At 60.5% G+C, this 24,186-nt stretch overlaps 3 protein-coding genes across 3 annotated transcripts; 1 reads left to right on the forward strand and 2 right to left on the reverse strand.

Annotated features, from left to right (window-relative positions):
* The first annotated feature begins 328 nt into the window (after window positions 1-328).
* LOC102569481 (heat shock 70 kDa protein 1A) lies at window positions 329-4,665 on the forward strand. The gene has a single exon (XM_014604973.3). It carries the CDS (start codon window positions 910-912, stop codon window positions 2,860-2,862), a length of 1,953 nt encoding a protein of 650 aa, XP_014460459.3. The 5' UTR covers window positions 329-909; the 3' UTR covers window positions 2,863-4,665.
* Window positions 4,666-4,713: 48 nt separating this feature from the next.
* On the reverse strand, window positions 4,714-10,653 carry FCN3 (ficolin 3). Its single transcript, XM_006270210.4, has 8 exons — window positions 10,503-10,653; window positions 10,210-10,320; window positions 9,701-9,754; window positions 9,368-9,412; window positions 8,581-8,708; window positions 8,085-8,214; window positions 6,858-6,992; window positions 4,714-6,373 (listed from the first exon to the last, which is right to left on the reverse strand). Exons 1-8 carry the CDS (start codon window positions 10,603-10,605, stop codon window positions 6,126-6,128), a joined length of 954 nt encoding a protein of 317 aa, XP_006270272.2. The 5' UTR covers window positions 10,606-10,653; the 3' UTR covers window positions 4,714-6,125.
* A 1,495-nt stretch (window positions 10,654-12,148) lies between these two features.
* Window positions 12,149-19,183, reverse strand: LOC102559490 (digestive cysteine proteinase 2). The gene is made up of 11 exons (XM_014604959.3): window positions 18,614-19,183; window positions 18,033-18,092; window positions 17,482-17,574; window positions 16,650-16,822; window positions 16,007-16,247; window positions 14,691-14,892; window positions 14,204-14,397; window positions 13,805-13,896; window positions 13,534-13,692; window positions 13,035-13,224; window positions 12,149-12,686 (listed from the first exon to the last, which is right to left on the reverse strand). Exons 1-11 carry the CDS (start codon window positions 18,651-18,653, stop codon window positions 12,499-12,501), a joined length of 1,632 nt encoding a protein of 543 aa, XP_014460445.2. The 5' UTR covers window positions 18,654-19,183; the 3' UTR covers window positions 12,149-12,498.
* Window positions 19,184-24,186: the final 5,003 nt, after the last annotated feature.

Raw genomic sequence — 24,186 nt, forward strand, 5'->3', positions numbered from 1 at the left:
CTCACTGGCTGCCGCCAACGTCACTCAGGAGGCGCCGTGATGCTCATTGGTGGAGAGCGACGCCACTCAGCCAGGGGGGCGGGGCCGCGCGGGCGGGCGTCGGCGAGCAGGGCGACGCTGACGTCACTGGGAAGGTCTCCCAGCCGGGCTGCGCGCGGCTCGAAGTGGGGGATTGGCCCCGCCGGCAGGTCTCGCGAGACCACGGCGAGGCGGAAGTGTCCCGGCGGCCCGCGCGCGGCCACCCGGAAGTGGTCTTTGTTGGGGGTTGGGCCTGTAGAACAGCCTGGAGGTGTGACCCCCCCCCCGTGTCACCCCCCCCCTTCCTCCCCCCCGTCACACACATCCTAGTGTCACACACCCCCGTGTCTCTTCCCCACCCCCCAAGAAAAAAGCACATTCAAACTCTGGCTCAAGTGGGTTTTATTTTTAAGTGACTTCCAGGTGCCAAACCGCCTCGTTCTCACGTGAGGCGTCGATCTCCATCGTGCCCCTCTCCGGGTGCAGTTTAGGAACCGAGCTCGGGCGTAACAGGAGGGATCACGTCGGCTCACGTCTCCCATCGTCGTCGCCACCGCCCCGGGGGGGGTGAGGTTGCTACGGGCAACAGAAGACCCTTGCACAGTAAAGCAGATAGAGCCATGATTGGCTGCAGGCTCCCATTCCTGTTGTGACGTCAGTTGTGAAGTCACTGGTGCACGTGCAACGGCCGCCGATGGCATCGATCGAGGGGGGCAGCCACGAAGAAGGGCGTCCAGCCCCGGTCCTGGGGACGGGGCTACCGGCAGCCCTGCAGAGGAGACACCTCATGCGCTGGACAGCTCGCCGGCCCTCGTGAGGGAAACCAGACCTTCCTTAGGACCTGATGAAGTTCGTCCCTTGCAGCCGCCGCCGAGACTCCCTCTTGCCACCATGCAGAAGCGGTCACCCCCGCCCGCGCTGAAACGACCCGCGATTGGCATCGATTTGGGTACCACGAAATCCCGCGTGGCGCTCTTTCGGGACGGCACGGTAGAAATAATCCGCGACGACCAGGGCGCCCGCGCCGTGCCCAGCTGCGTGGCTTTCACCGAGACCGGGAGGACGACGGGAGAGGAGGCTAAGAACCGGGCGGCCCTCAACGCGCCGAACACCGTATTCAGCGCCAAGCGGTTGCTTGGCCGCAGCTCCGAGGATCCAGCTGTGCGGGCAGAGGTGGCCTTCTGGCCTTTCCAGGTCGTGAGAGCGAAGGAGAAGCCCCGGGTGCAAGTGTCTTACCAGGGCGAGGAGAAGGCTTTTTTCCCCGAGGAGATCTCTGCCATGGTGCTGGGCCACCTAAAGGAGATGGCGGAGGCTTACGTGGGACTTCCCGTCACCCACGCCGTTATCACGGTGCCGCCGCACTTCAACGACTCCCAGCGCCAGGCCACCAAAGACACTGCAACCATTGCTGGCCTCAACGCAGTGAGGATCCTCAACGAGACGACGGCAGCTGCCCTGGCCTACGGCTTAGACAACCCTAGCAGCAGCGCACGCAACGGGCTCATCTTCGACTTGGGTGGAGGATCCTTCAGCGTCTCCGTTTTCACCATGCATGGGGGCATCATTGAGGTGAGGGCCACGGCGGGGGACACCTGCCTCGGCGGAGATGATTTCGATAACCGCCTAGTGAGCTTCTTCGTAGATGACTTCTTTAAAAAGCATCGGGAGAACATCGGCCGGGACAGGAGAGCTGTATGGAGGCTCAGGATGGCCTGCGAGGAAGCCAAGCGCTTGCTGTCTTCCAACGGGAAAGCCAGCGTCCGCCTGGACGACCTGTACGAAGGGATTGGCTTCCATGCAGACATCACCCGGGCCCAGTTTGAGGAGCTGTGTGCCGGCCTCTTCCAGAGGACTCTGGAGCTTGTAGACAGGGCGCTGCAGGATGCAGGTCTAAGCCAAGCCCAGATCCACGATGTGATCCTGGTCGGCGCCTCCACCCGCATCCCCAAGATCCAGCAGCTGCTCCAGGATTTCTTTGCAGGCCGGCAGCTGAATAGAAGCCTTAATCCGGAGGAAGCCGTGGTCTCTGGGGCAGCTGTCCAGGCTGCCATCCTCATGCAGGACAAGTCACAGGTCACCCGGAGCTTGCTTGCCTTGGATATAGCATCCCTGTCCCTGGGGATCGAGGCAGGCATAGGGAAGATGCACACCCTGATCAAACGCCGCTCGGCCGTCCCTGTCGTGGTCACCCGGACCTTCACCACGTTTGACGACCAGCAGCCTGACCTCATCATCCGAGCCTATGAAGGGGAGGGGGCAACCACCAAGGAAAACCACCTCCTTGGCTCTTTCCTCTTGAAGGGCCTTTGCCCTGTCCCTCACGGCATGCTGTTGTTGGAGGTGACCTTCTACATCAACACGGATGGCATCCTGACAGTGTTTGCCCGGGACAAGGCTTCTAGCAACGCTAGCGCGATCGCTGTTGATGCCCGTAAGGGGCGGCTGAGCAGGGACGAGCTGCAGAAGCTAGCAGCGGACCATGAGAAATACCGAGCAGAAGACAGGGCGCAGAAGTGGAAGCTGGTCACCAAGAATTACCTCCAGTCCTGCGTTTTCAGCGTGAAGCGGACCTCGGAAGACGTCCTGTGCTACCTCACCTTGCAAGCCAAGAAGAAGATGGTGGAGAAGTGCCAGCAGGCTTTCTCCTGGCTGAGTCCAGCCAGATGGCTGAAAAAGAGGAGGTCAGGGCCAATGAAGATGGTCTCGGGACCATCGGTGTCGGGACTGAAGTCCCTCGGTAGTAGCACAGCAGGGATCAACAGGAAAAGGCCGAATAAGTTTGTGGTCACCACTTGCAGCTGGACCGTCCAGTTTACCCAAACCACCACTGTGATCTACCCTTAGGAAGTCCTAGCTGGGCTTGCTGGATGCTGTTTGGGCCCTGGATTTACCACCCAAGATAGCTAATTAATAAAGGGCCCCTTCCACAAATTAACAACCATCAGCCTCAATAAATTCTGCCTCTCACACTTGTCCGTACGGGTGTAATTATTGATTAATGGGCAAATAGTAAGCTGCAGGGCACAAGGGCTGGGATTTTTAAAGGAACGTAGGAGAAGGTTGAGCAGGATCCTGTTGACTTTCAGCCAAAGGTGGACTTTTGAATCCTGGTCTTGGTTCATGTTTCTGAGCTTATTGTCTACTGCAGGGACCAGGTGGTGAGCTCTTGATGTCAAACCTATGGAGCAGGAGTGGCCAGACTTCCTAGCTCTTTTAGCTGCGGGCCAAAATCTTGACCCAACCAAGATGCACAGGACACAAACATTTTGAGAGACGCATGCCCCGGATCCTGTGATCTGTGCACAGCATCAGACTGCTGCTCTTTCTCCAGGGCCCACATTTAAACTCTCAGGGAGCAAAATGCTGCTCATGAACCATGGTTCGCCCACCACTGCAGTGAGAAATCTGTCCTTTTCCAAGGATAACGTAGCATGATCTCACCCATCAGAACATTTTAGCTGCAAATGCAGGGGGCACATCCCAGTTTTAGTTGCACTTGGATAAAGCTAAAGTGACTCCGTTGAAGCTAACAGAATAAGGATCAGCGTTTGATCTCAGTTACGCTAGCATACATCTGGAGTAATTCCACAACCACCCATTCCAGATTATGGCCTGTCGTGCAGGTGTGGCTCTACAGGTCTGGGAACATTACTCCTTTCACACGAGTCCTTTCTAGTTTGCCTTCTTACTCCACTAAACAGTCCTGATCTCTTTAACCCCCCTAAAATATGACGCTTTACCTCTGTGGTTTTCAACCTGTGGTCCGCGGACCTTTGGGGGTCTGCAGCCTTGCCTAAACGGTCTGCAAAAGTTGACCCATCACAAGTATGTGAATACCCACGCTAACAAAAAGGGCTTCACACCTCCATTCAAAATTTTTTAGGGGTCCGCAAATGAAAAAAGGTTGAAAAACACTGCTTTAGCTGCTCTGCCTCCCTTCACTTCTGCTGCATCTCCGTGCATCAAATTATTAGACCCATGAAAAATGTTGAGGCAACCACAATTCCCACACCCCTAAAAAAACCAAACCAAACCCACAATACTGCCCAACCCAATCTCCGTGCTCTGTGATAAGTTCAAACTATAACGTGCAAGCTCAAAGTATAACATGTTGCGTTGTGATGTGCAAACTGCGGATGGCCAAAATTCTGTTTCACTATCTTCAACAAAAATCAAACGCCTGGAAATCTGAGCTCCAAATTATTTTTTCTCGGTGATCTTCTCCCTCTGCAGAATGTAAATTCAAGCGCGCATCCTACTGTGACTACTTAAAGACCTCCTTTCAACATCAACCCAGCCAATCGCAAAAGAAAGTGGACCAAGAAGAGAAAGAAAACAAGAAAACATTGTGAAATGCTGCCCTCTCATGGGGGGAATCCTCCTACCTGAGGACGATCTTCCTGCATCTCAAGTACTGAAGACCAGTTCTTCTTAGTGCAACAGGTACCCTGCTGAGGCGTGAATGGTTGGTCCTCCCTGGAGCTGGGACCTCATGATACTATTCCAGGATACTTGCATATCTTCCCATGCCTAATCCTAATGTTCATATTCTCTGTACCTGTTGTGGGTGCCTACAGAGCTCCTGTTGGGGAGAGGTTGCTGGGGTCCTGAATACAACCCCTTGTTGCAGCGAGGGGCATTTGGAAAGGGTTGTTGGTTATAGTCGTGTTGGTCTAAGGACACAAGCAGACAAGGTTCTTTGGGTAAATGTGAGATCTTTTATTAGACCAGCTAAATAGCTGGAAAAATTGTTCTTTGCAAGCTTTTAGGTGCAAACACCCTTCTTTGGGGAGTTTGGCAAGACTTTTCATCACTTGTCTTCCAGCTGGCTGGAGCAAAGGGCAGAGGGCTTGGAGGCACGGAACAGGACCTGTGCCATCGGAGTCAACAGCAAACACTCGAGCGGGTGATCAAAAAAAAAAGCATCACGTGGAAACTTGTTCTAAACACGGCAGAACTTTATTTGCAAGAGAGAGAAGTGAGAAGCCCAACCCCGATCACCAGCCCCAGTGAGCCAGGCCAGCCTGCATGGGCTCATACCCACAGCTGGGACCAGACCGTTTAGGTCTCAGCTGCTCTCGGGGGAATCCCTGCCTGGGCTTGTGCTGAGATCTCTTGAAAAACATCAGTCCCTCCACTGTGGGTGTTGGGCCCTGCTGGAAACTGTGCCCAGTCCTCACTAAGCAGGCTATCACTCACGATGGCAGAGCCCCAGGCAGAGGTCAGCAAGACGACCTTAACTGCAGTAGCTTGGCACAGACACAGAGGATTGCTTCCACCTTAAGTCTGCAGCACTGAACTATTAGCTGTGGGCATGCGGGATAAGGAGGGGGGCTGCACTCAGGGAAAGGATTGGAGCTGGAGTGGAAAACAACGCAGCCCCTGGTCTGCTCATTAATGGCAAGAGCAGCTCTTCTGCTTCGTGGAGAGGGGGCAGGGGAAAGCGTGGGGAGAAGGGAGACTCTGCAGCAGGTTAGCAGCAGTGGGAGCCTCTTTAGTAGAAGTGCAGGGATTGCATTCAAAGCCACTGCCACGCGCACAGACTGCCAGGAGCCCCCAGAGTACCAGAGGGAGAGGAGAGCAAGGGGGGACCCACTTGGGGGAAAGACTGAGTGCCTCTGCCCAGGCCCCTCCAAGCAGCCTGGGGCTGCATGGCCACTTGTTAGGCATTTGTTAGCACAGTCAGACTTTGCATTTCCATAGCCTCTTCTTGGGCTCTAGTCAGGTCTGAGCCAGGATGGTATCACCTGCAGGTTACAGCTGGGGAGACTGAGGCACGAGAAGGGGATCACTGAGCAAGTCGGTGGGAACAGACCCCGGGAGTTGCGACTCCGAGCCCTACAGCAGGGGAGCCGGGGCTAAGGAGACTGCAATGGGAGCTAGGGGGGCTTTTGCTGCACCAGGGAAGGCGCTAGATGTGGGCAGGAGAGACTCCTGACTTGGGAGTGGAGGAGGAGAGATGCATCAGCCTGCACCAGGATCTGGGGACGAGACCAAAGTGCAGGCTGCCGCCTAGCTGGCCTCTCCTAAAAGCAAAGGGGACGTTTGCCAGCCGGGCATCCACCCTGCCGTCGGGAGAGAGGCAGCTCCAAACTCGGGGGCTCTGCCTACTGGGGCCTGATTTTCATGTCCACGTACTTGTAGGAGTAGCGGTAGCCCTTCCCTGCGGACCAATTGATCCCGTTGGCAAAGGTGCTGTGCTGCCCCTTGAGATAGAGCCCGTTGAGGTTGGAGGAGTGGCACTTCCCGTACCACCAGGCGCCTTTGTAGACGATGGAGCAGCTGTTCTCATAGTTGTCATTGTCTTTGTCCTTCGTGGAGAACGGCAGCTTGTTGTGTCCGCTCAAGGAGTCTCCTGCAGAGGGGAGGGGACGCATGCCACATGGTTTGGCCTGGCTGGACTTTCTCTCATGCACAAGCTCATGATGCTCTTGCCACCCCTGGCTGCAGTGAGAGCAGAGCCTTGCCTCTACGTTGCTGGTTGCTCTTGATACACAGAGCAACTGCTTGTCTTGCACTCTTTGCTGGGGCGGTACCCACCAGGCTTTCTCCTCTGTGGCTTATGTCCATGGCTACATGCCCAGCTACCCTTGTCTTTAACCGCCCTAACGCCTAGATTGCAGGTGCAACAGACCCTTCGCCCCTCACGGTCTATGCTCAAACCTCAGAGAAGCCACTAATGGAACCAGTCCCATGGCCTCCCACCTGCCCTAACCAGATGGCACAGTCACCAGGCCAGGCTGGCACACCGTGGCCCAGCTGCTCACCCCTACCCCAGCCAACCGTGCCTGGCAGCTGGTGCCAGGTCACCCGCACAGTGGCCCTCGCTCACGACTCACCCATGTTGCCATTGAGGAAGGAGCCCAGGGCGAGGGCATACTTCTCCTCCTCGCTCAGGATTTTGAAGCTGGCATACGTGGCAAACGTGGCACTGTCATTGAAGTCCCTGGCGTCGATCCGCAGGTGGTGTGTGTCTGGTGCCCGAGGGAGAACAAGGCGTCAGTCCCCAACAGAGCGGCGTGGGGGGGACACCACATCTCCCTGCCAGCACGGGGACTGCAGACCCCGCTGCAATGCCATTAGCCTGCTTGGTGGGTCGGGAAGGGGGGGAAGCCCCAAGCCCACCCCCCTAGCCTGCTGGACACTTATTTTTCACCATGCCCAGAAAACAACTTCACACCCCTTAAAGTACTGGGTTGCCAAGACAACAGCCGGCCTTACTGGCCAAGACGCCCTCATTACCTGCTCCCCTTTCCCTGCCTGTACCTACCCGCTGTCTCTGGCCGGAGGGGATGCTTGCAAGCTGATTAGGGCGGAGGCCACATTTTCCTTCCGCCTTTGCACGGTGCCCAGGCAGCAGGCGCTGGTTTGCATGCAGGGCTCCTAGCTGCTGCTGTTACCCAGGTAATAGCAACCCCCAGTGCTGGAGGCTGCAAGTGGGAGGGGAACAGTGGTGGGGGGCAAAAACCTTGTCAGAGCCGGCTCATTCCCTTCCAGCATCTGGTGCGACGCAGGAGCCTGGGCACCGTGGGCCCGTGGCATGACCCAGGACAGGGCAGTTCCTGTGTTTCTTAGCATCACAAGGGAATAGCAAGGATGGAGCTGCCCCACAAATGCAACAGGCTCCAGCCCAGCTCGTATGGATCCTCAGACCGCCTAGAAACTGCCCTTGCTGGACAACTGCAAACCCCATTTGGGACTCTTTTCAGCGCGTTCGGTGCCCAGCCAGCTCTGCTGGTAGCTGGCCCTTGGCTTCGGCAGAGGCAGCTGCAGGTGGCTGCTACAAAAGTCCTTTTGTCCCTGCCTGCTGCAGCTTGGCACTGGCCTTTTCTGCCGGGGAGGGTCCGGCCCCTGCTGCTTCTTGCTCAGTGGAGGAGATGCTGAGGCCCAGAGCAAGCCCCAGTGCCACCTCGCTTTCCTGGATCTTCCCAGCACGGCCCAGCTCCAGGCAGAGGGAGCAGGAGGGAGCTGGCAGCTCCATTGAGTGCAGCCTCTAGCCTCAGCCCTGAGCTCCTCCAGCTTGCCCTGCCTTCCCGGGGGCTGGTGCAGCCCCTCCATCTCCTTACCAGTGCTAGTGAGGAAGTGGATGTTGTCGTTGCCCAGCCAGAACTCGGATGCGTGGTTCCCAAAGCCCCTCTTGTAGGACTCCCAGCCCCGGTAGAAGTCCACTGACCCGTCCTGGCGCCTCTGGAAGACCTGGCAAAGCGTGGGGAGAGCTGCAAGGGCCACGTGCAGGGAAGGGGGCTGAACGCCATACAGCCGGCTGCAATGCTCGGGGGCAGGGGACCTTCCGGTGATCCCGGCAAGCTCCGCAGATCCCCTTCCCCAGCTCAGGTGCTGACCCCAGAAGGCCTCTTGCACCCAAGGCATGACGTTCTCCGAGGGCACCGGGTGCCACCAGCACTGAGACCTGGTGGGTTCAGTTCGAAAGCCTAACAGACCAGATTTGGCTGCCTGGTCTTGGACCCTAATGAGCCCCCCTGGAAGCCAGGCCCTTGCCCCGCTCCCACCAGCATCCTCCCTCCCCCAGCCAACTCGCACCAGGGCAGCAGCCGGACTCACCAGCCAGCCTCCGCCATCGGTTTCCATGTCGCAGAAGACGGTCAGCTGTCTCCCCGTCTGGGGCTGGATGGTGTACCACCCGCTCAGCGCGTTCCCCTGCTCCAGCAGCTCCTTGCAGTTCCTGGCAGCTGGCCGGGGAAGCGATGGGGATGGAGAAGGGAGGCAAGGGAGGGGGTCACTGATTCTCTGATGTCCTCAAGTCTAGCCAGGTCCTGCTCTCGCACCTGGGTCTCGGGAGGGGATGCTGGCTGGGACGGCGGGCGCACACACCGTGGCTGGGGCTGACCCTGCCCCAGCTGTGACCCAGAGCCCTGAGCTGCAGCGGTAGGGCAGGCACCCTATGCCACAGCCCTGCTGCTCTCAAGCCTAGCTGTACCCAGGCACAGCTGCAATCCCACCTCCAGATGCTGCGAGAGGGCACAGGGGAGGGCCAGATGAGTCATTTTGGGGCTGCTCTGTGCATATGCCAGAGGCAGGCCCTCGGGGAAGCCTGAGCTGGTGTCCTGTGTTGCTCTGGGTCTGCAAACCAGGAACGATCGCAGCTGCCCGGAGCCCGTGGGAAGCAGAGGGTGGACGCACGTGGCAGAGCCTGGGGCAGCGGGTGTGCAAGGGGCAGGACACCTTGGTAGTATCAAGCTGTGCTCCTCCATCCTCCCAGCTACTGGAGCTGGTCTCTTAGCTAATCTGCAGCATCCCCTGCCCTCAGCACATGGCTCTGGGGCTGACGGCCCCGGCAACCCCTGGGGTCCATCCGGGGGCTGAGCGAGCAGAGAAGGAAGGCACCTACCTGTGTGGGAACAGCTGTCGGGGGCCGTCAGACTGCACGCATCCCCTGCGGGAGAGAGTGAGCAGAGGTGTGACGGGGCAAGGGGGGCAATGCACGCATCTCCCCGGGGTGAGAACGGTCTCGCTCCTCTCCCTGCAGGGGATGGTCGGCTCGGACGGGGCTACTGATGCCGACTGGGGGAGCTGCAGTGGGGCTGGGGGCTGCGTCCTTCTCACCACGAGCAGGGGACGAGGCAGCACACAGGTGAGACCCCAGACCCTGGAGGGGATGTGCGGGGAGCACCGCGGTGTCTCCAGGACCCCTCCTGGCCTCCCATTCCCCCCTTCAAGTTACCTTTATCTCCTTTCAGGCCAGCCTTCCCTGGGGGGCCCACGGGGCCTGGCTCACCTGAGACAAAAAGAGACCAGAGAAGGGCAAGCTTGAGACCCCGTGCTGGGGGGCGGGCGGGGACAGAGCGGGTTGGGCGGGTGGCAGAGGCGTTTGCTCCTAGGTCCTGGATTCGGATTCAGCACAGGTCTGGTCGGCCGTGACCGCGTGCTGGCAAAGGTCAGACGAGTGAGCGGGTCCCAGGCCGGCTGCCTGTGGACGGGGGTCTCGGCTGCATTGAGGCGGAGGGGGGAAGCCAGTGCAAACCGTGCGGTTGTGGGGGGCTCTACGCTCATCGGGGACTGCCCGTTCTCCTTCACGTGGGGAACGCAGCTCCCCAGACTCGCTTTGTCCTCAGTGGTTTGGCACCGACCCTCTGTCCGTGCATCTCACCGGTGTCCGTCTGTCCATCCTAGAGGCAGCCAGAGCGAGAACCCCAGACTTCCCCTGGCTCAGCCCTGCTAGCGACCCCTTACCTGGGGGCCCCCGGGACCCGGGTTCTCCTTTGGTCCCTGGCACACCGTGGGTGCCCGGCACGCCCGGTATCCCCGGCTGGCCCTGGAAGAAGATGGTCTTGTCCTTCAGCTCTGCAAGAGGCCGAGAAGCTGGTCAGGGGGAGGCCAGCGCGTGCAAAGCCTGGCACTGTCTTGCTGATCTCGGGCCTGGGAATCGCCCTCACCGCTCCCACCCCGGGCTGAGACACCCCTGCTCCCAGCTCGCACCACCTCCGATAGCCCTGGCAGCCCCTCCAGTCCCCATCACCACGCACGGACGCAGCTGCTGGACTCTGCATCCTGTCCGGAGACACCCTGCTGAGCACCAGCCACCAGCCCGAGCACCAGGGCCAACAGCAGCCCTGTCCCCAGCACCATCCTGCCCTGCCTCTGCCACCTCCGACGTGAGCAGCTCTGCCCTGAGCCCTTAAGTAGTGACGGTGAAGGGGGCAGCACGGGGATGGGGCGGGGGATGCCCTGCGGCCAGCCCCGTGCATTGGGCAATGCCCAGAGCCGCGAGCGGGTGGTGCAAGAGCGGGGTTTTCCAAACCTCCGGGTTCACAGCGGTCACGCGGAAAAAGCAAACACCTGAGTTGTGCAACCTGTGCGCGGCCTCCCTTGGAGCCGTCTGCCAACCCCAGCCCCTGCTGCCTGGCCCTTCCCCTTCCCTGGCCTCGGTTATGTGGCGCTGTTCCAGGCAGTGGGCGCGCTCTGCCCCAGAGGTGGCTGCACTGCAGCAGTGGGTCCTGGTGTGGTGGGCGGGGGGAAGCCAGGGCTGCAGCCCCCCAAGCACCGGTGCACTGCCACGACCTGGCCCGGGTGGGTCCCACACGTGTCCTGCCACGATTGCTGCTAGAAAACGTGGCTGTCACTTGACGGGTGTGGGGAGCTCCCTGCTGCTGCCGTCTCATTGCAAGGCCAGGGAACCCGAGCTGGATTGGAGCAGACCCTGGGGGCACCTTCTGCAGCACCCTGCTCCTAGGCTCGAGCATGCAAGGCAAAGCCACCCCCAGCCTGCCCCTGGGCTGGTTTAGTGCATCTGGCAGCCTGCGTCCGGCACAGCCTCCCCGGGCGTTCGTCTTTGCAGCAGAGCCAGGGTCGCTCCGGGCTGTTCACGGCTCCGAGTCGTCGGGAAGCGCAGCCCTAGGACGTTGTGTCTCCGGCTCCCAGAGCAGGAGAAAGGGGCACGGAGCAGCTGCAACGCACCCCACGGGCCAGGACGAGGTAGCGGCAGAGCTGAGAAGGACCCAGGAGTCTTGCGGGGCTAGCTCTTGCTCTAACCACTAGCCTCCTTCCCGCTCCTGTTCCCAAGCTTGCCCAGCTACCATCCCCGGGGGTGCCAGGTCTAGGGCATCCCGCTCCAGGCCCGAGTCTGCCCTGCAGCTAGTTGCAAGGCTCTCACCCACACTCGTCCCACGTTCCCGGGGGGAGAGCTCAGGGGACGAGGCTTTGTCTGCAGGCCCGGCCCCTGCAAGGATGGCAGAGCTCATCCCGTGGACTCGCCACGCTGCCCGCCGGGGCTCCCGGCAGAGCGCTGGCTCCAGCCTCTGTGCTCCCACAGCTGCTGGTAAATGGGGGTCAGCTCCCCAGACAGCTCAGCACCAGTGCTGACCCCCCAGCTGCCTGCCCCCATTATAGCTCAGCAGAAGGTCCTCTGATCCCAGCTCCCACTGCCCCATGAAGCAGTCTCCCCCAGCAAGGCAGGGCTTCCTCCCAGCTTGTGCCCTTGCCAGCACCCTTCTCCAGAGGGCAAGGCAATGCCCACAGCCAGGGCCAGACTCTGCAGACCCATGGGGCCAGGCTGGCTGGAGGTAACCCCGAGTCCCTTCCAACTATGAGACCCCTGGGAGGAAGGGGGACGTGGTGGGGTGGCTCCCAGGACTCACTTAGCCCCACTCCAGACACACCCCAACAAACTGGGTGTTTTTTCCCATTACATTTATTGCTAGATCAGTCACATGCATGACCCCAGGACAGCACTTCGTGCCTCGTGGTAGGAAGCAGAGGTCCTAGCACTGCAGCCCTCACATCAGCATCCTGGGGCCCTGATTTGGGATCTGGGGCTCGCCACCCCGGTGCCGCTTCATGTGCTATTAGCTTCATTACTTCATGTTAGGCTTTGCGACACGACCCACACAGTCCCCAGCCCCGAGGGCTCTTCCTCTGCAGTTACATGTGGCTGCAGGGGACTAGATGCAGTGAACCCAGGAATACCCACTACGTGGGAGAGACACAGGCCATGCCGGCGGGCAGCACGTCAGACACTGCTGCTCAAGCCAGGAGGGGGTAGGTGGCCGCAGTGACCACCCCACAGTTGTTGTCCCTCATGGACATGAGGATGTAGCCGTCGTTGCCCCAGTACGTGGACCAGGAGTTCTTGACGAGCCAGTAGCTCTCCCCCTGCAGCACCCCGTAGCCCACAGCCAGCACGGCGTGGTCTAGCTCATTGAACCCATTGCCTAGGGAAAAGGAAGGGAGAGAAAGTCTTATTCTACTAGAAGGGACGTCTGCTTAGCCAGCGTCAACACTGGCCACTGGTGCAGGTGCCGACCGGGGTCCCTGTGTGGAGGGGAAGCCGCCAGCCGCCTCCCGTGCCAAGCCCCAGCCCTAGGATCTGCATTATTGTACAGACTGGCACGTTTGCTCCATACAATAGACGGCCTCCTGTCCCCCGACGGGGCAGAGCCCCTGCCCCGCTGGTCTGCAGATCCGCTACCAGGCTCATCCCCGGCGAGCATCAGCAGAGCTGCCGTGGCACGTCCCCGGGGCCAGGCCAGGACCCCCCGCCCCGGCAGACCCGGGCTCACCGCAGGCAGGCTCGTAGTAGACGCCGCTGGAGTAGAAGGCGAAGGACTTGTGGGAGGCGTCGATGTTCACGGCCACGGGGCCATGCTTGTAGAGAGCAGCTTTCAAGGCCGTGGCATTGCCGAGGGCCACGTTGACGTAGCCGGCTACTCTGGCGACGGACTCAGACTGGTTGGAATGGCAGTACCCATTCTGGAAGGGAAATGGGTGGAAGACCCAGGGGACCGATCCGAGTTCCCCCAATTTGCCTGGTTGCTGATGGCAGCGCTAAGTCTCACCGCAGAGCTGCGGCCGGGCTGCTCCCTTGCATGGAGTTATCCATGCACATTAGTGCATGGCAGCATTCGTGGCCCACATGCATCCTGGAGCATCAGAGCACGCCCACGACTCCCCCGATCTAGTGCCCAGGCCCCTTCCACAGCTCCGCTCCCAGCAGCGTTGCAGCACGCGACAGGGCTTTGCAGAGGAATGGCTGGCTCCCTCCTCCGGCCCCAGACTCACCTGGCCCAGGTATGGCCCGTAGGACTCGGTGCTGGCGATGCCGTGCTTCATGATCCACTCGTAGGCCTGCCACTCCTCGCCCCCGTCGCAGGCTTGGTTCCCAAAGCCCCAGGAGCAGTCGATCAGCGCTTGCTGGGACAGGGGGGTCAGCTCGCCGGTCTGGGGAGGGGCGAGGAGAGGGGGATGGTGGGCTCCCAGGCGAGCAGCCCAGCTCCACCTGGCCAGTGCCCTGCCCACCCTACTCCCCTCTCCTGCCAGGTGCCCGTCTCACCTGGAGGAAGAGGGCCCCCTCCAAGGCCCCTGTGGTCGCAAAGCTCCAGCAAGAGCCGCACACGGCCTGGTCCTTCACGGGGGTCACGGCGCCTGGGCAGTGAGGGGCGAGACCAGCGTGAGCTTGCTTTGGAGATGCGCTCAATGCTTCCAGCATCGGATCGGGAGGGGATGGCTCTGCAGAGACCCCCCTCCTCCAGCGGGTCACCAGCCCTGCCCGGGCCGGCACCTGCAACCCAGAGCAGATGCTGGTCCTGCCCGAGGCGGTAGGTCAGACAAGGGGAGGGAGCAGGAGACTCGACCCCATCTGGGGACCGGTTGTTCCAGGGAGACGGATGTCTTAGCCCCTTTTCAAAATGCTAGATCCGCCCGCGGTTAGGGCCACGCCAGGCTCGCTCACCGTACAGCCGCCAGTCCAGGCTCTCGGGCAGGATGAGGCGCCGATACCGGTGCGCGGGGAAGGGATGTCCGTTGTTGCGCGCCCCGCTCTTCAGCCGCCCCCGCAGCACGGCCATCTCCTCCGGCGTGCGGTCGGCCAGGTGGTTCAGCGCCAGCTTGTAGGGCAGGTTGGCCCGGTTCTTGGAGTGCACGTACCTGGGGGTGGCGAGAGGAGGGAGAGGGCCCATGGGACCACCCGCCTGACCGCTAGTAGCCCTGCGAAGACCCCAGGCTCCCATATGGGCATGGATAAGGGAAGCTCTTGATTTGCACCTGCTGAGGTTTCAGCTTCTCAAAGCTCAGCCCAGCAAAGAGCCCAGGACGGGATCTGGGTCAGGGCCCGTGGGCTGCTAGGGGACACGCCGAGGGCAGTCGGCCCCTAGCCCCCGCGCACGCTGAGCGGCCACCCTGCATCCCTTCAAGATGAAGGGGATGCCCCCAGCCCGTGCCTCATGTTGTGGATGAAGGCATGCTTCCGGTGCTCCAGCTCCTTCTCGCCGCTGTAGCGCTTCCCAAACTTCTCCTGGTAGTGATGGAAGAGGTGGTGATGGGCTCGGTCTGCATCGCTGCTGCGCCCAACAAACTCCTGCATGGGGTTCGCCATGATCCAATGCTCCGGCCCAGCCCCCGGCCAGTGCTCGCACGCGATCCCTAAGACACGGGTGCAAGGGACCATCAGGGGGTGGACTCGGGCATGGATCAGACACCAGCCATGGACAGGGACAATCCCAAGCCAAACGTCGTCATGCACCGCTGTGCCTCTCCTGATCCCAACCGGCCACTGCTGTTGTCTCCGTTCAGCAGCTAGCCTTCCCCCCCGGTCTCATGCCAGGCTTAGCACTTGGGGCTGGAAAAAGCCCCTCTTGGACCTTGTCCGGTTCAAGTTCAAGCCCACGGGGTTCGGAGGCTGGAATGGAAGCAGCATTGCTATCACGCAGGACATGCCAAGGGGCTTCTTAGCGTGCCCCCAAAAGGCAGCCGTCGCAGATGCATGTGCTAATAATGCCCTCATCTCCCCAGACGTGGCCCCATGGATCAGTCAGGGCAGTTTGGCACCGGTGTCCAGCTCAGTCAAACCGAGACACCGGGAACGTGGCATCAGCGCGGAGGATAGCCAGCCTGGGTGCAGCCGGCGCACACAGACTGCAGTAGAGCCGGCCGAACAAGAGGAGACCCCTCATCTGAGGACATGTGTCTTGCTAGGAGGGACAAGCTCACCATGAGCTTGCAATAAGAGACTATGCTGCTCAAGGACACAGGCCCCCCCTGTGCAAGGGGACACTCAGGCACCAGGGGATGAACTACTGCTTTGCTTGCCATTTGGGTGGGATCTGGCCAGGCGTGACCATGATTTTCATGGGGAGTCCTTTGGAGGAGAAGGACTTTGCAAATAGTGCGCCCAGCAGCTCTGATGGAGTTGAAAGAAATATAATTTAGGGTCTAAACCATGTTTCCCCTCAAGGCCTTTAAAAATATCTCTCTCCAAATCATAGCAACTTTCTACAATGACACAAGGTGAAGCCGAAGCAATTTGGCCAGGCAATATCAACAGGGTGAGGCTGAGAAATTCAAAACTCAGGGCTCACCTGCTCTCTTTCCACTAAAGCAACGCACTGAAGTGCAGATGTTCAGAGAACATGTATTTCCACCCCCTCCCAGGTGACATTGTGCTCAGCGTGGTCCCGGTCTCGCGTGCCCAGCGTGTGCGATCACAACCGATGCTGCGCTTCGAGGCGTGGGATGAGCAGGACTGTAGCACACTCACCATGGGGGAGGCTGAAGACCCCGGCTGGGAACTTGCGGGAGAAGCTGGTGTAGTCGATCTCGTACTTGTCGTAGTGGGAGCCCAGCAGGGTGTTGAACCCACGCATCTCGTAGTGCACGGGCACGGGGCCCTCGGCCGAGCTGGCCACCCACAGCGTGTACAGGTTCTTCTTCCGGCCCCAGTAGGACACGTTCTGCCACACGCGGCACAGCTGCCCCTGGTAGTACTCCTCTCGCACGGGCTGGGGAGACAGCGTGGGGGGACTGAGCAAGGGGGAGGACTGTAGGCATGAGCAAGAGAGGTTGAACCGCGGGAAACCTCCAGCTAGCCACGGGGCAGCCCACGTCCACGCGCTCCTCCAGGCAGAGGGGCTGTGAACTTCCCTAGCCCTTGCTGGTGTGTGCACGGGGGATGGGGAAGGACTGGCTGAAGTCCCTTCTCTTGAGCACCCACGGACAAGCTCCCTGGACTTGCCTCGACTCCAGGGCAGGGCTGGATTTAGCTTGCAAGTCCATGGCCAGGGTGCGGCTGGCCGCTGTCCCCAGCTGGGGTGGAGCAGGGCAAGAGCCAGCCAAGGAGCCCGGTCTCCAAGCTGCTGGCCCGATTGCCTGGTCCCTCATCCAGTCCCGAGATGGGGGCTCACCTTGAAGCCGTCCAGGCTGGGGAAGATGCTCTGCGGGGTGATGAGGTACTGGTCGGTGCCGTTGACTCGGAAGCACTTCCGCACGTTCACTTCCGTCTCGGTGGTTTCTGGGGTCACCTTAAAGCTGGCCCCGAAGGGCCCCACGGCCCCAAACTGGTACGTGATCACCTGCCCTGGAAGAGGAGAGGCCCGAGAAGGGCAAGGCATTACCAGAGCTCTCCTGCCTGGGATGCCGCATCGGGGAACGATGCCCAGGGGTCCCGAGCGCCCCTGGAAAGCGAGGGGAAGATGAACGGAGGCAGCCGTTGCTCTGATCCGAGGGGTCCTGCCTGGTCCTCACACTCATGAGGACACACTAGGCCTCTCTAGAGGAGTGTGCAGCAGTGGAAAGGAGCTTAATACCCCAGGGGGGCACATTTGAGCCCAGCTCCTGACTCAGGCCCAAAGCTGCCCTCCAGCTGCTGCAGGCGGACGCCTGGTCATTTCAGCCGGCGCAGGTCCAAGGGGGCTGCCCACGGTGCCGGCCACGTTGGTCCCCGATGGGCCGGATGTGGGGTCCCCTGGTCCCCCCAGCACTTTCCTGCCTAGGCTGATGACCAAACCCCGCAGGCACCTGCTTGGAGGTCACGCTGCAGATGGGGGCACAGGTCTGAGCCAGGATTTCACCCCAAACCTGCACGCTGTAGCCTCAGAGACGACTTGCCCCCCCTGCTCTGCCATGCACCCCCCTGCAGACACCCACCCACAGAGCTGGATGCCCTGGGGGTGCCCCGCGGTGCAGCCGGACCCAGAGGCCCGAGGACGATGCTGCTTCCCTACCCAGGTCACTCACCGTTGTAGTACTGGATCCGGCTCTGCTTCCCGCTCAGGTTGTACCAGGCTTCGAAGGGCTCCTTGATTTCGGCGTAGGGCAGGTGAAGGACCCCTGCCAGACACAAAAGGGCAGGAGGCAGGTCAGCCAGAGCCTGCCCCAGAGCGGGCGAGCGCCTCTTTGCAGAGAAGGGTGCCTCGGAGAGGGTCTTCCCAAGCCGGGCAGCGCCAGCCCGGGAGGTGGGGCAGGGCTTCGCCTCGGCTGGGGGAACGCAGAGCCTTCCTCTGGTCCCGAGCCTGGGACTGTGCTTTTCAAGGCTGGGCTTGACCCATCAGCTCAGAAGGGGGAAGTTTGTCTCCATCACGAGTCCCACTGAGGATACCACAGGGGAGAACAGCAGGGAAGTCCATTAAAAAGGGGCAGATAATTTGGCACAGGGGGAGGCAGAGGCCTCCACCTTCCAACCCAAGCAATTTGCAAGGGTGAATGAAGCCTCCCAGGTGCGGCTCTAGCCCAGACACAGCTGCACCCTCCCGGGTCACACCAAACTAAACCCACAGCTGGAGCATTACCTGTCACGTGATAGACCTCTCCAAACGTGGGGGCCTTCTCCTGCAGCCTGCACGCTGCTCCTGGAAGGGAAAGGACCTCCGTGTTGCAAGCCCAGCTCCCCGCTCCCCGCGACGATAGGCGTTCGGAGCAGCCCAGCACCGAGCGACTTCGATGGAGGAGCTGGAGGGCATCTCCGTCACACCAGACCCCACCACTGCTGGGGGATGCCAGGTTGTGTGCAGGACCCATTGCGAAGGGACTCCCAGGCTCGCTGCACTGAGGGCTCCCCTTGTAACACATGCTCATGCCTGGCCCCTTTGCCCCCTGTCTGCACTGCCTCTACCCCGGCTGACCCAGAACACCCTGCACCCCACGGTTGCATTTGCTCTGCTTGAGGCCAGGCTGGATTTTGAGGGCATGGGTCAGTGGCACAGATTGGGGAACCCCAACATCCCAATGAGAGATTGGGGGTGTGCAAGGAACCCTTGGCCATGCATGGGGCAGGTCCCCCCAGGCACTGGGCACCCTTGCCAATTCAGCAGCCCTCCCAATCCCATTGACTCCAGCTGGGAGAAGGGGCAGAGCTGGGAGCTCAACTCACCTAGCAAAGTGCTCCATAGCAAGAGGATCAGCAGCCCCATCCTTGCAGGCAGCCACGGCAAGCCTCCCCAGGGCCAGCTTTAATAACAGCCTGGATGCAAATCCCTGGTGCTCCACTGACCAATGGAGCAGGCCAGTCCCTTGCTATGGGTGGGGCAATACCTGTCAATTAATTCGGAGGGGCAGGGCTTGGTCTTCCCTGACCCACTGGCTGGGGGGGGGGGGTTTCCAGTGGGGAGCACAGGTGCACTGCAGCTTGCACCCCTGGCTGTAGAAGCGGGCTGGGCTGCACTGGGTTTGCTCAGCTCTGTGCCACGAAGCCCCCCCGGACACACCCGGTTAAACACTGCAGCGACGGGCACCAGTGGCAAAGAGATGATGGGGTCTCCCCATCGCGGTGCCCCTCCGAGATCCTGCCTCGCGTGTCTCCCGGCAGAATCGTTGCTTTGAAGGCTGGACATCAGAGGCCAACGGACAGCATCATCCCAGGGCCTATCACCTCCCTGGCCCCCAACCCAGCTTCTGCCAAGGCAGGCTTGCATTGTAAAGGCCCTCCCCGGGGGGCGGGGGAGCGGGTCCACGGTTAGACACCCCAAGGCTGCCTGCCGAGATGGACACCAAACACCTACTCCCTTTTGGAAACGGAGCTGCCTGAGCTCCAAGCCTGCACGCCTGGACTTTGCCCAAACCCTCTCCCCTTCCTGAAGGGAGAGGCGGAGGCTGGCTGTGCAAGTCTGAGACCTCCCAGTGCTTTATTTCATCAGGCCAATTCTTTGGGTTGAGGGTTCGGTGGAGGAAAGGGAAGGGTTGATAAGCTGAATAAATAAGTTTAATGAAACACAGGGAAGGAACACCTTTTGCAAACGAGCCCGCTCACCCGCTTTGCTTCATCTCCGAGCGGGTTCAAGGCTAAGAGCAAGCGCCTCGTGCGCCAGCTGAGTCAGTGCATTCCTCCGGAGCCCGAAACAGCCCGGTCAGGCGCTGCACCCCGGTCTTCGGCCGAAGCTCTCGTTACACACCTTCAGGCCCAATTCTGCGCCGTTCCCTGGGGGAGGGCTGGAAGAAGTCCACAGATACCAGTGGATTTTAACTGGACACTGGAGCACTGCTGGAAAGAGCACCCAGCAACTGATGCTCCTTCATTCATACCACCCGAGCACAAGAAAATGGAGTGCCTTTGGGCTAGGAGCTGTACGCCCCATCCTGCAAGGAGCTGACATGCTAATGCCGAGACAGGAGATGATAGGTGCAGCTGCGGGAAGGGGACCAGACACCCAGATCCTCCGCTAACTTATCTGATACCTCATCAGAAAGCTCATGCCTAGCCTGCTCGGTGAGGGATCTGCATCCCGGTCTCACTCCATCTGTCCCTGGCAGCCAGGAAGCTATGGGGATTAGATGCAGCAGCAAGCACTGGGCTGGTTTTCCTGAAGATATTTTTTACAGTTTCTCGAGGCAGAGACAGACGGGCTCTTGCGTTACAGCAGCGGGAGGACTGAGCCCCCCCGAGTCCCACTTCAGCTGTTCATCGCGGCAGGAGCTGCAGAGCTTTGCAAAGCCGGGTCTACGGAGAAAGAGCAGCCCGGGGCCGTGGGGCCTGCAGATCACAGCAGCCCGGGGACAACGGGGGCGAAGGTGAAACCAACCTCAGGGAGACGCGGCCTTCACGTACGCAGGGGCTGCACGGGACCGGCTGCGGCCGCTCCCACCCCAGCCCATAGCCACAACACCCCTCCGGCATCCCACAGCCACGGGCGAGGCAGGCGCTCGGGATGTAGAACAGAGGTCGGGTCCGGTCGTCTCCACGATAGTGCCTTTTGGCCTATTCACACGGGGTCTTTCCCACTCCTATCCATCTCACTGCCAACAGATATAAAAGGGCAATCTGCCTTTCTTAGCCCCCAGACCTCCCCCCTATAGCTCTCCATCTAGGCCAGCGTGCAGCTGAGTGTTAAAAACTTCCACCGGCCAAAGGTTTCCCTGGAGCTCGCAGCACAACGGTATCCTTTCGAAGCCGATTCAGTGCGAGGCACTGGACCTCGCCAAAGGATCAAGCATCTCAGTGCAAAACAGTGCGGTTTCACGGGGCTGCAGGGGAGCAAGAGAAGATCTGGTCTAGCGTCACGGTCAGGTGAACTCCCCACGCCAAGTGCCAAGACTTGGCTCAAAAGGGCTTCAGTCCTCAGGAGACCGAGCAGGAGACATCAGTACCCAGCAGAGACATGGGAAGAGATTCCCAGGGATCCTGCCCTGCACTGCAGAGCCTCCCTAGGTCCCTGCCGAGCAAACTCCTTCCCAACCCAGACCTCATTCCCAGAATGTCCCTGGGTCACACACAGATCTGTGGTCGAGGACTGGCCTCTTAAGCCATCTCAAGACCCATCAGTGAGCCGTGGCAGAGACGATCCCGCAGTCAAGGGCTTGCTGACACCACAGCCCTGGGTTTGTCAGCGTGACAGCCCAGCCAGGCGTGCCGGAGAGACTCCTCCCCAGAGCAGCTGCGAGCACTGGGCTGCCCGAGCCAGGGGCTGGTGTCCGATGTGGGGTGCTTCAGGAGATGCACCCCTGGAATCAGCTAGCCAAGCCTGGGTTGTTAACCCAGGTTCACGTGGGCGGGTTTGTCTCCAGATACCCCCAGGCCTGCTTCTGGAGCGGTGCCCCCAAAACCAATTTCTGCTGATGGGCGCACATTGCACTGAGCTAAAGGCTCAGGAAAAGGCCCCCAAGGCAGCCCCGCCATCTCAGCACCTGCCAGCAGCGAGTTCCCAGGTGCACACAAAGCCAGGCGCAGGCTTGGCGGGGTCTCTCCCCGGGTCTCAGGGCTTCTTCGTTCAGCAGCTTGCAGGATGCCCCCGGCTCCCCTGCACCCTCCCCTTGTCTCATGGAGAGGAGCAGGGCTCCCGAGGAGAGCTCGAGCTCTGTCTCGGAGCAGCTACCAAGAAGGAAATATATACGAGCTCCCCGAGCAAACGCTTCATTTCTTTGCAGGTGGCATCTGGCTTCCTCTGCTCGGAGGGTTCACACGGCGCGATACAGCGTATTGCTCAGGGGACTCGGTCACAAAAACACCACCCTCCTTAGATGACAAACTGCTCCTTTCCTGAGCTCTCTGCTACACCCTCTAGCTCAGCGGCTCCCGGACGCCTACAGCGTGCGCAGCACCACTTGAAAATGATACAACCTTAGGTACTACCAGCACATTGTTCGGTTCAACTTTAACTACCACCAGCAATTTTTTGTCATTTAAAGTAATTATAATCAATCTGTTAATGTGTACCGCTGGTGGTACCCGTAGCAGATTGGTCTGGCTGACCCCCTGCCCACTCTGATCTCTCTGTATCTTAAGCCCAGCAGGGTGCTTCTACCATTGACTTAATTGCCCTGGCTAATTATATCCCAAGGATATATGGGGTGATTAGAGGGGGCGATTAGCAGGCTGGATGGAGACCTGGCGTGGGGTCTGGGGCTCCCTTAAAGGAGACGCAGCAGCAGCTGCTGAGTGCCCCCCGGTTTGCTTGCTCAGCAGAGAAGCCTTGTCTAGCAGCCTCCTCTATCCTGGGCAAGCTTCAAATGCCCTGAAAAGAAGCAAGTTAGGAGCCAAGCCCACATAAGGGCCCAGACACCTTGAAACCCTGTGCCCACCCCAGGACCTCCCTTCCGCCCCGCTGGCTCCTGCACCCAGGCGTTCGCTGGCCGAGAGGCAGGTGAGGGGCATCAGAGACGGGGCTTCTCCAGCGGCTGGAGCTGGTTCTCTGGTGGTGTGAGCTCTCTCGCCTTCACGGAGGGGAGCTGAGCCCAGCAGAGGTTCCCTGCCTCTAGGGAGAGGGGATGGGGCTGAGCAGGGGATGGCTGGATGGATAGGTCAGGGAGGCATGGGTCCGTCTTGCAGGAGCGAGGCAGCGTCTCTGCAGCCGTGCAAGCGGAGCAGTGGGAGTCTGAGGGCGTCTGAGCTGGGGGGTCAAGGGAGACCCCGAGCCGCGGCCGTCCGCAGGGGAACAGACACGAGGCCAGTGCCTGCCCGGGTCCAGGGGAGCCGTGCTGGTACTGCTGCACGCATTGGGTGCTAGGGACGGGAAGAGAGATGCCCTCGCTGGTCCTTGTTTCACAGGCGCAGCATGCAAGCCCGTGTGTCTGGTCCCTGGCTTTGGCCTCAGGGGAGCAGGCTGGTACCGCCACAGCCGGAGCCGTGTAGCAGCGAGGCCTTGCTCCTACCGCCAGAAGGGACGGTGCGGTGGAGATGGTGGATTACCCTGGTTTAGTGCCTCTGAGCCGTGGCTTACAGGGCGCTTTAGATGCCTTAACGAGAGAAACTACACAGCGGCCTGGCCACTGGAGAGCTAGTCTTCTCCCCCTTTCACAGATGGGAACACTGAGGCCCCCGGCTTCTTCTTGGTGTAATGCCAGGAAAATGCAGACCCTGGGGCTTTGTGAGCCTGACACATGGCACGTCCATATTTTGTTCCTGCTGCTGTCTCCTGCCCTAGCTCCTTTCCTCCCTGGCACCCGCGGCCCCCAGACTGCGAGCAGACCCCGGGAGAGCTCTCTCTCCACCCAGCCGCCCTCTCCCCAAGGTGCAGGGAGGCACTTGGCCTGGCTTATAATTAGTGCAAGTCCTTTGGTTCACTTAGAGCGGGTCCCAGGGGCACTCGCCTAGTTACACCCAGCCCAGAGCCCAGGGGCAGCGCCAAGCCGGGGTGGGGGCAGTCTCAGCTTGGGGGTTTTGCAAGAAGGAAAAATAACAGGAGTCCAAAGAACAGGCAGGAACTTGGGTGGGGTGGAGAGCATGAATCAGGGGCAGGAGAGAGAACGACGGTTCCTAAAAACCCCGGACTCATCACTGGGAAGAACACGAGTTCAAGGTGAGCGCAGGCTTGTTTGCCATCCCCTTGTTCCAAAACACGGCCCTGCTCACAGCCAGGCAGGGCAGCGCTTTATCTCCCCTTTCGCCTACAGAGCGCGGCTGGGCACCGGAGCTGACTTGGCTGCTGGTCACGGCTTTCCCGGACGCCTCTTTTCCTGCCGCGTCCCAACGGTACCGGGACGCCCCGTTCCTTGCTACCTTTCGCTCTCGAGAGGGCTCCGTCCTTGGCTTCCCCGAGCTCGCCCGAGGTGTGGCTGGAAGGGGGAGCTACAAAGCAGACTTCCGGCTAAGGGCAAATTGGGCAATGGGTGCAAACTACAACAGCCCCAGGGCTGCTGTGTGGGTCGCTTCCTGCCCCTTCTGCAAGCTGTGACCTGCCCCGACGGGGCTGAGGTCTCCTGCTTATGCCCCCCCCCCCCCCCCCCCCCGCCCCATTGACCGCACCAGGAAGGGGCTGTATTCATGCACGGAGGGAAGAGCTGGACACTGAACAAGCCAAGGCCCCACAGCCTCGGACAGCCTTGCCTGGTACTAGGCACCCTCTCTCTGCAGGTGCCCCCAAGCTGCCGGGTGCTGCATTTAAGCAGAGCGGTGTGGGTGACCGGATCCAGGCTGCATGGAGGAATGCATGCTCTGCCAGGCCGGCAACACCCTCGCCTGCCCTGGAAAAACCTGTTTCCTCCCTGCGGGAGAGGAGAGGCAGCAGGGAAGCC

Source organism: Alligator mississippiensis, chromosome 6 (genome assembly GCF_030867095.1).
Source record: "Alligator mississippiensis isolate rAllMis1 chromosome 6, rAllMis1, whole genome shotgun sequence".
Taxonomy (NCBI): domain Eukaryota; kingdom Metazoa; phylum Chordata; order Crocodylia; family Alligatoridae; genus Alligator; species Alligator mississippiensis.